The sequence below is a fragment of the Macrobrachium nipponense genome, chromosome 1 (genome assembly GCF_015104395.2).
Source record: "Macrobrachium nipponense isolate FS-2020 chromosome 1, ASM1510439v2, whole genome shotgun sequence".
Classification (NCBI taxonomy): domain Eukaryota; kingdom Metazoa; phylum Arthropoda; class Malacostraca; order Decapoda; family Palaemonidae; genus Macrobrachium; species Macrobrachium nipponense.
This window is the reverse complement of record NC_087200.1, coordinates 30,046,354-30,057,100: the sequence shown is the minus strand read 5'-3', so window position 1 is coordinate 30,057,100 and position 10,747 is coordinate 30,046,354. Positions and strand designations below refer to the sequence as shown.

The 10,747-nt window shown below is 35.3% G+C and overlaps 1 protein-coding gene across 1 annotated transcript in view; it reads left to right on the top strand.

Annotated features, from left to right (window-relative positions):
* Positions 1 to 2,207: 2,207 nt before the first annotated feature.
* Positions 2,208 to 10,747, top strand: part of LOC135219205 (hemolymph clottable protein-like) — a gene marked incomplete in the record, with an annotated part of 36,187 nt that continues 27,647 nt past the window's right edge. The window contains 8 exon segments of the mRNA XM_064255764.1: positions 2,208 to 2,365; positions 2,928 to 3,088; positions 3,525 to 3,665; positions 4,375 to 4,476; positions 5,089 to 5,186; positions 6,403 to 6,501; positions 9,775 to 9,991; positions 10,660 to 10,747. Coding sequence (XP_064111834.1) covers positions 2,332 to 2,365; positions 2,928 to 3,088; positions 3,525 to 3,665; positions 4,375 to 4,476; positions 5,089 to 5,186; positions 6,403 to 6,501; positions 9,775 to 9,991; positions 10,660 to 10,747 — 940 coding nt within the window.

Below are 10,747 nucleotides of genomic sequence, written 5' to 3'. Positions count from 1 at the left end.
CACTGCAAACTGACTACGTTGCGCATGTATTTACTTCTCCATTAGGTGAATTGAAGTAGCTGATAGCTTTGACTGAAATCTAAAATGCAATAATAAGTGACATGGAGTATCTGTGCACAGATACTCCATTGCGTAAGATTTCAAAATATTAATACTTAGTCTGCCTATTTGCAGTACCAAAACTAGTCTATAGCGCCGAATGTTGCCAGCCACCTATGCGTTGTTCAAGGAATAACTTGTGCTGAGATGAGGAATATGAACCATCTTCCATTTATGTTTTGTAGACGGTCATTGAAATATCGCTCTGTCAGAATGTCAAAAGGGTCCTAAAACAATTATTTTTCAGGACTAAATTGCTCTGAGTATATAAGCCTCGAAATAAAACAACTTTTGACGATTTCCTATCAAACTTTCTTAACATTTCATTTACACTTGGAGTCAAAATATCGTCTATATCAGCGAAAACTTCAACTAGGTTTTTAAAATAAATGAGTTTATTTAAATACAAATTGTTGTTTTATAATCACAAAGAATGTCATTCAATTTTTTCAAAGCGTTTACATATCAATATATATAGCACGTTCGTGAGTAGCTGCAATTATAATTTGCATAACTGGGATGTTTTTCTGATATGAAATTCACTTTGTTATTGTCAGTATCTGAGCTTTTTGAGTTAGTGCTCATTACTCTTCTCCGAGAACTTCTGTTGAATTCCAGTAGTTTGATGACTGCAGATACTCTTTGAAGAGAGGCTGCAGTTGTCCTAAAACCATAATTCGAGTGGTTAATTCTTTTCTCTTATTTTGTCTAGAGTGATGCATTTTAGCAGCTGCTATTTATGTAGAGTGATACATTTTACCAGATGCTATTTATCTAAAGTGATACATTTTACCAGCTGCTATTTATCTAGAGTGATGCATTTTACCAGCTGCTATTTATATAGAGTGATACATTTTACCAGCTGCTATTTATCTAGAGTGATGCATTTTACCAGCTGCTATTTATAAAGAGTGATACATTTTACCAGCTGCTATTTATATAGAGTGATACATTTTACCAGCTGCTGTTTATATAGAGTGGTGCATTTTACCAGCTCCATATTTAATACTGTGGAACTTAGTATAAATTTTGGTTGTCTTAATAAAAAAAAATACATCTAATTTGGCATTTTTGCAGCCTATGTACAGCACATTTTAGTAACTTGCTAGGAAGGGAGGACTAGAACCACCTTTTAAAAAAATCATTTAAAAAGAATTTTTCTCAGACAAAATTGAAGATAGGCCACAAATCCCTATCCTGGTCGTAGAGGGCAAAATAAGCAATAAATGAGCTACGGAAACTGGTGTTATGCCGGGTGTAACAAGTCTGTCTAAGAGGTGGAGGGACTCCCTTAAATTTCGATATTTCTACATTAAGATATTTGATTAAGCAAATATCTTAATATGGCGGTGATAGTAATTTTTTTTAATATATTAAACAGTTTCTAGTAATGCAGCGCCTAAAACTGTTATATAGACCGGTAAGATATTGGATAATTTTATTACATAATAATGCACCCTTTTTAACCACGTTAAAATTTTTAGCTCAGTCTTGGCTTGTGACGGCTTTAAAAAAAAATCATATAAAAAGATTGCGAGCTCATGTAACTGCACTAGGACGTACACAGCACAAAGGGAACGCTTCAGAAAATTATGCAAATGAGTTGCAGTTCTCATCAGAGGGGAAATTAATGTCGAAGCCGGTTGGTGGATGCTGGGTTGCCTTAGTAACAACATCTGCCGGTTAAACGCTGCGGTTACTAGGTGGGATTGAACTACAGACGTCATGGATGGCCCACCCTACACCCCACACATCCCACTAGTCCCATCCCACCCCACATCCCTAGTGCCCCAAACGCAATGAAGTGACGATGATATGTTTGTATACCAGCGCTTTCGGCACCAGCCGGCATCCTCAACGCAGAGCCTAGATGACGTCACGACTTCCCTCGGGTGCGATGGAAAATCGTACGTTTAATTTTGACGTTTTTTTTTAACGATTCAATCTTATAAGCTGCAATTATGCAAGGCATATGAAATTTGAAACTCAAAAGCAATTCCTACGTGTAAATTAAGTCCAGCAAACGTCAAGAACCTCAGCAACTTGGGCCAAATGATATGAAAATATTAGATGGTCATTTCTGGCATCTCTCTCGTGAGCCCAAGTAACCAAGCAAGCTTGTGGGCTTGTGGCCCTCCGAACTTCACTCTCGGAGAGTCCGTGTCATAGCTCGGACGGTCTCCTTGGTGGCTCTTGGCTCGAACAGAGGAAGTCGGTCTCATCCTTGGCACCATGAAAACGGTGGCTCTCTTCCTGGCGGCTCTGGGTAAGAATACGTCGAGTTATTATTCTTTCAACCAAAGTCTGATCATTTTTGTGGAATGGTGGCCCAAGAATCTAAATGAAAAAAAAAAATAAGAAAGCCGGTAAACATTCTGATTTCAAACTGCTAAAGTTGGCTATTCGTAAAAGATATGAGTATATATATATATATATATATATATATATATATATATATATATATATATATATATAATACTCATATATATATATATATGATATATATATATAATATATAACTATAAATATATATATATATATATATATATATATATATATTTTATACATACAACATATTTATTACATATACATATATATATATATATATATATATATATATATATATATATATATATATATATATATATATATATATATATATATATATATATATATATATATTATTATATATAATATTCTTACAGACTACGTTATTTTGCTTTATCAGAAAATTGGGAAATCAAATGTAATCATAGTTACAGATTTCCATACGTACATGCAACTACTTTATAACGTTCATTTACATTTATTCTTTACACCATCAACAGCCGGTTTGTGTACCGGCCTGCAGCCGGGCCTGCAATACCACTACCGGTACAGCGGACGGGTGGCGACCGGTATCATGGAATCAAGACATCAGGTCTCAGGCGCTGGTATACAAGCAGACGTCGAGGTCCAGGTGGCTGAAGACTACACAGCTCTTTTCCAGGTAAGCTGGAAACCTTTTTACTGGTTCTGGGAGCCATGTTGTAGTAGAGCAGGAAATAGAAATGCTCTGCTCTGACAGCTATCACATGGGTAAAAGAATGTGTCTTTGGTTTTAAGTGAATGCTTTGTATTTACAGCCATTTGCATGTAAATTAATATCAATACTTGGTTTTAGCAGCGTGTCCCTTGCTCTAAGTCAATATGACAAAAATCATAATATTATTTTCTATACTTTCTTGTTTGTACTGAGAAACTTCCTGCGCTCACCTGGTTACGAGGTGACTCTTCAGAATCAAATCATCATCATCCAGGTGCCATATCCCCAAGGACGTCGGCCTATTATTCCACCCTCTAAGTCCCTTTTCAATTGGAGAAGGAAATTTTCGTTCAAAATGACGCCTGTCAACTGACAAGAGTTCTCCTAATTCCTTTTCCAGTTCAGTCATGTCCAAGTGGGCAACATCCACGATGAATTGCACTGTGACAAGAGAGCTCCTCTGCCCATCGAGTACCATCGACTGGAAATTGGGGTGGCGTTGCTGGAAAAGCCTTTCAAGGTTAAGATCGACCAAAATAAGGTGAGCATTAACTATTTTCTCTCTCTCTCTCTCTCTCTCTCTCTTCTCTCTCTCGTCTCTTCTCTTCTCTTCCTCCTCAATCTCTCCTCTCTCTCTCTTAATGGGTTCTCTCATCTGCGCAACAAGGAAGGATACAATTATCTCTAGTCTTCCTTATAAACATCCTGTTATATATATATATTTATTCCCTAAATACTCATGTCATAACTTTAAAAAGTAGTCTCTCTTCTGTTAACTTGAAACTTATTTTGTTATTCCATGTCGTTATCCTCAGAAATCTTTTTCTTTAAACATATTGTACTAGGCAATATGCATACTGAATGCTTATCCAGTATTTCGAGAAATATCACCTTTATCCAAATGGATATTTATCTGCAGCTTCTGTGTTATATTTAAAGGAAGTTTATTTCTTAAATTTCAGGGTTAACAGGCTTCATCCCATTTTCCATAGCTATTGCCCAGAGAATTTTCTTTCCAAAACTTCTGAAAGTTTCAATTTCATTTATCTGATGAATAATACTTGCTTTCATTATGAAATTTCAAGAATGGCATCTTTTTTTATCCATTTCCAGTATCTAAACTTAAAACATCTCCTTTTCCATGACGGTGCTTCTAGAAAACTTCATTTTTCACATTCATGGAAGCACCTAGTAAATATCTATAGACCTGTAGACCTACCTAATCCTTTATGCATTGTCTGTGCTTTCAGAAACCTTTCTTCTTCGAATTCTTGGAAGTACCAGTAGAACCAGCGTGGATCACTAACATAAGGAAATCAATTGTCAACATCTTCAGGATAGCTCCTTTCGGGGTAAGCATTCACTGTAAGACTTGCAAGTCAAATATTCGAGATCAGGATGTATACTTTTGAGTTCAGGATTATCCTAAGAATAACGAACATTGAAATGTTCTTATCCTTTAAGTTAAGTTCATACAGTTAGAGAACGTGCACATAGATTGGATTTTTTGGGGGGTCGGGCTGAGCTTTTAGGCGAATGAACAAATTACATAAAATTTTAATATCTTATTGGAATTGTAAATGTCTGAGAGCTTTAGGTTAAATCCATTTGACTGATTTGAAAAAACCCCTTTTTGCAAATAAAACTATAAATATATGAATTTAGTTAAAAACTAGGTGTTCTTACCAACTCTAAAGTTGTTAGTACTAATAGAGACTCAAAGGAATCAATAATAGCTCTAGCAGTTGAGGTTCTCGTATGGTAAATTCATAGTCACCAGAAGACTTCAAAGTAATCACCCTAAGCTAAGGAAGACAAAATACCCCAACTAATTCCAGCTATTGCAACAAACCTCTCCAGAATCAGGACTTTTCAAATGACTTATAATGCAAAACGATAGACGACTATCTCCCATTTTTTGTCTTTGTAGTCTAACCTTCAATTCTCTTTAAACCAAAAACCAGCAACAACAGTCTGAAACAGCAGAACCTCGTCCCGATGTGATCACTCAGCTCAATTTCGGCGTCATAGAGGAAACTCTGGTGGGACGTTGCACTAACTGGTAAGTGGACCAGAATTGTTTTAATGTGAGGAATGAGGTTCATGTGGCTATGCATGACACAGAATAAGTTTATAAAAAGAACACAGCCTCATTTTTTTTTTTTGTAGCATACGAGACACATTTCTAATGATATTTTTAGGAAATCAGTCCAAGATATATATATATATATATATATATATATATATATATATATATATATATATATATGTATGTATGTATATATGTAAATTTATATCTCGTATATATATATATATATATATATAGATAGTTTACATAGATTTATATAGATATAATATATATATATATATATATTATATATATATATATATATATACATATATAATTATATATTATATATAATAATCATATCTATACCATAGAAAATAGATAGATAGATTTACTATATATATATACACACGTATATCTTGTGTGTATTATCTATCCACTAACGTATGTCTGTCTAGTCTGTTGTCTTATATCTATATATACTAGATCGTGTGTGTTTATTAAAATATTATATTTATTTAAATATATATATATATACTACATATCATATCCATATATATAGATAAGATCGATAGATAGCTAGGCACTTATATATAATATATCACGTATACATGTTGTGTATTATATATACATATAATATGTATGTAATATATGTGTGTTTATATATATATGAATAATTATACATCGAACCGTGATCCATTTATATATCAATCAAGCTAACAATTGTTCCTTTAATATCTAAATTCACTTTACCTTCCCAAATGATATATTTTCATATCTGTTTTTTTTTTTACCCGAAGGGGAATTTTTTAATTTGATAATAATTTCGTCCCGTCACTGACCGTCCTGATTTCGTCCCCGTCCACTTGGACGGTGGTTTTGATCCCATGGGGGGACGAAATTATTATCAATTAAAAAATTCCCCTTCGGTACATTACGAAAATATATCATTTGGGAGGTAAGTGAATTTAGATATTAAAGGGACATTTGTAGCTTGAATTGATATATATATATATATATATATATATATATATATATATATATATATATATATATATATATATTCCCGGTTTCAACAGCGTCGCATTGCAACTCGCACAAAACCATTTTCTTTACAACGCATCTTTCTATACATTAAGAACAAGCATTCTATAGATGCTTCCACGACACGTCTAACGCAATCCATTCAACACTATACGCCCTACTACAGGTATGGCATTCAAAAGTTCGCTGAGGATGAGACCAACATCTACAACAGAGACCACGAGATCGAGGGCGACGTGCAGAGAGAGGGCGCTGAGTCTGACAGGTGAGATTGTATTGGAATTCGTTGCGTGGACGCGTTCATTTGTATGTCAAGTCATACCTGCCTAAGGCTCAAACATCCTAAATTTTGTTAGCAACTAGAAGGAGGGGTAGTCGAGTTCTGCTTCTTTAAATTTGATCTTCAGTTGAAAAAACAACTCATGGACAGAGTCAATAGATTATATACTCAAGCTTATTATTATTATTATTATTTTTTCTTTTTGCTCTATCACAGTCCTCCAATTCGATTGGGTGGTATTTATAGTGTGGAGTTTCGGGTTGCATCCTGCCTCCTTAGGAGTCCATCACTTTTCTTACTATGTGCGCCGTTTCTAGGATCACACTCTTCTGCATGAGTCCTGGAGCTACTTCAGCCTCTAGTTTTTCTAGATTCCTTTTCAGGGATCTTAGGATCGTGCCTAGTGCTCCTATGATTGTGGGTACAATTTCCACTGGCATATCCCATATCCTTCTTATTTCTATTTTCAGGTCTTGATACTTATCCATTTTTTCCATCTCTTTCTCTTCAACTCTGGTGTCCCATGGTATTGCGACATCAATGAGTGATACTTTCTTCTTGACTTTGTCAATCAACGTCTTGTCTGGTCTATTTGCACGTATCACCCTATCCGTTCGTATACCATAGTCCCAGAGGATCTTTGCCTGATCGTTTTCTATCACTCCCTCAGGTTGGTGCTCGTACCACTTATTACTGCAAGGTAGCTGTTGTTTCTTGCACAAGCTCCAGTGGAGGGCTTTTGCCACTGAATCATGCCTCTTTTGTACTCTTGCTATGTGGTTTATGGTTTCATTTTTCGTATTGCACTTCCTACATATGGGAGAGATGTTATTTCCGTCTATCGTTCTTTGGACATATCTGGTTCTTAGGGCCTGATCTTGTGCCGCTTTTATCATTCCTTCAGTTTCCTTCTTGAGCTCTCCCCTCTGTAACCATTGTCATGTGTCATCGCTGGCTAGTTCTTTAGTCTGTCTCATGTTTTGTCCGTGCATTGGTTTGTTGTGCCAGTCCTCTGTTCAGTTTGTCATTCTCCTGTCTGTATATTTCTGGGTCTTCGTCTACTTTTATTAGTCCTTCTTCCCATGCACTCTATAGCCACTCGTCTTCACTGGTTTTCAGATATTGCCCCAGTGCTCTGTTCTCGATGTTGACGCAGTCCTCTATACTTAGTAGTCCTCTCCCTCCTTTCTTTCCTATTATGTATAGTCTGTCCGTATTTGCTCTTGGGTGTAGTGCTTTGTGTATTGTCATATGTTTCCTGGTTTTCTGAATTTCATGCTGCGGAGTTCTTGCGGAGTTCTGCCTTCGTCCATTCCACTATTCCTGCGCTGTATCTGATTACTGGCACTGCCCATGTGTTTATGGCTTTTATCATATTTCCTGCTTTGAGTTTTGACTTGAGTATCGCCTTGAGTCTCTGCATATATTCTTTCCTGATCGTGTCCTTCATCTCTTGGTGTTTTATACCCCCTCCTTCCATTATTCCCAGGTATTTGTATCCAGTCTTATCTATGTGTTTGATGTTGCTCCCATCTGGTAGCTTTATCCCTTCAGTTCTCGTTTCTTTTCCTTTTTGTATGTTGACTAAGGCGCATTATTCTATTCCAAACTCCATCCTGATGTCCCCAGATACAATCCTTACAGTCTGGATTAGGGTATCTATTTCCTTGATGCTCTTACATATTATTATTATTATTATTATTATTATTATTATTATTATTATTATTATTATTATTATTATTATTATTATTATTATTATTATTCAGAAGGTAAACCCTATTCATATGGAACTAGTCCACAAATGTCAATGACTTGAAATTCAAGCTTCAAGAGAATACGGTGTTCGCTAGAAAGAAAGTAGCAGAAGGCATTGGGAAATGCAGAAAGAAAAGATCGTTGTTAGAAAAAGAATAAATAAATTAACAAACTGATAGATAAACAGATAAAAATAAATAGATAAAAATACGAGCTGAATTGTATTAGGTTAGTAATGCAGTGCATCTCTTCTTGAACTTCAAGAGAGTTCCAAAGGGAAGTCAGTCTATGGTTTGTGGGGTAATTAAGGCCATCAATAACGATCACATTTTTCATTGCGTTTCGTTTCGCTTATCATGCATCTATATTTTAGAGATGATGAAGTCATTGGTGACTTATTGAATGTTATATTTGTTGTTGTTATGTACTCGGGCGTCGTAAGCACCATGGTTTCCTGTGTCACACCTCTCGAGATTGAGTTCATCTTCATAATTCATAATTCAGAGAAGTCCCTCCGTTCGCTCGTAGAATGTTTTCAATTTCCTGTTACTCTTTCATCGCTTTTAGTAAAATTAAATTGTCAACATATTTTTTTACACTTTAACTTTTTCCAGTAATGTCTAGTTGTATGCTTTCCTGCTATGAAAATATGTGTACTACTTTATTCTTATATATATGTGTATCTATATATATATATATATATATAGAGCAGACCAATATTGCGTGACTCTGTGCGTATGTCGAAGTAATTCTTAGTCTGACATTGCGGTACATGAAAATAGATCAGTTAAAGGTCGACAGCCGTCAGCGATTTCAAAAGTCGAAGATGTCCTTCTCGTAACTACAGCCTTACACAGATAAGAAAAAAATGCAAACTACTGTGTAAGTAACAAGAAGCAATGAAACGTTGTGGTCAATATGTAACTAGCAATCACCCATATTCTTTGGAAGCTTGAATTACAAGTCAGTGCCCCTTGTGGGCTTGTTCCTTATGACAAAGGTTCATCCTCTGAATGAAATAATAATAATAATAATAATAATAATAATAATAATAATAAATAATAATAATCGACAGATTACAACCATCCAAGTTGATATAACTTAACGGAAATTTTCATTTATTCAAAATCAGTTATATATATCCAAAGCTTACAACACTGTGAACATTTTCTTTCATGCAATGTTATTATCACCGTAAATGATGTCTTTATCTCAAGCTTTTTGCAGTTCATGCATTTATTAACCAAATAAATCTTAAGATTATTCAACGAAGAATTCATTACATTCACCGCGTTCATAAAGGTTCATAAAAAAGTGTACACAACAAAGTATATAACTCTATCAATATACCCCAAAGTTTTAAACTCAGATAAAAAGACTATAGCAAGAAATATTCGTAAATTTCAAAATGCAGTCATAAATGAATGATCAGTGATTAGTCCTATTTCTAATTAATAAACCTATTGCTTCATGAACACCATTTTATCCTTCTTATTTCTTCAGTTATACTGGAGCCAAGGGTCAGAAGGGAGCCAAGGGGCAGAAGACTTCCAAAACGCCTTCCAAAACTGCTTCCAAAACGGCTTCCAAGACCGCTTCGAAGACTTCCAAAACTTCCCCTGGCAGATACACGGCGGGAGGACCACCCATCAGCACCACCCTTTGGCATGTCAAGAAAACGGTCGACTTCGAAATGTGCGAATACGCCGTCTCTATGCAGGTAAATGCCATTATCTTCAGCAGATTTCAGGTGGAAATCCATTCATCTTTCCAACTGGCCACAAAAGAAATCGGAAATCAACAGAAGAAAACGGGAGTAATAACTTCTAGTTTCGTGGGTAACATAAACAAACAGGGAGCTCGTCTTTTCTACAGTACATAATTGTTGCTGAATTATGACGGATTGTCCGTTCAGGTACTCGATTGCCTTATGAAGGAAACAAGTTTGTAAAGAAAATAGGATCATTGTTCAGTTATGTGCTGTACTGAGGCTTTTTTGAAGTTCTAACTTAAGACGAATAATGGTAACACAGGGAAAACTGATAATTCTGAGTAATTTTTATATACATAAGTTAACAAATTAAATATTTTACTTTGCATCAGTGGTTACTAAAATTAAAAAATGGAAAAGGAATTGCACTGGATGAATGATGAGAGAATATATTCAGATATAGTTCTCTGAACAAATGATTAGCATAAAGATAATTTCAAATAAATGCTCTACGAGCATAATTAGCGAGAAAACTGTGAACTGAATAGTACCAATTATTCTAAGGTTAAAGACACTAACTGGTAATAATCGGTAACCACTTCCCAATCATTCTATCGTTAACCGATAAGACTCCTTATATACGTACTTGACAAGTAAGTTACGGACGTATCTTTCAGGCAAACGTCCGTCCCGATGAATTGGACCACCTGCAACGGTCTTCGATTGGAACGTTTATTATTCGGGGAGATTCAAATGCCATGAGGA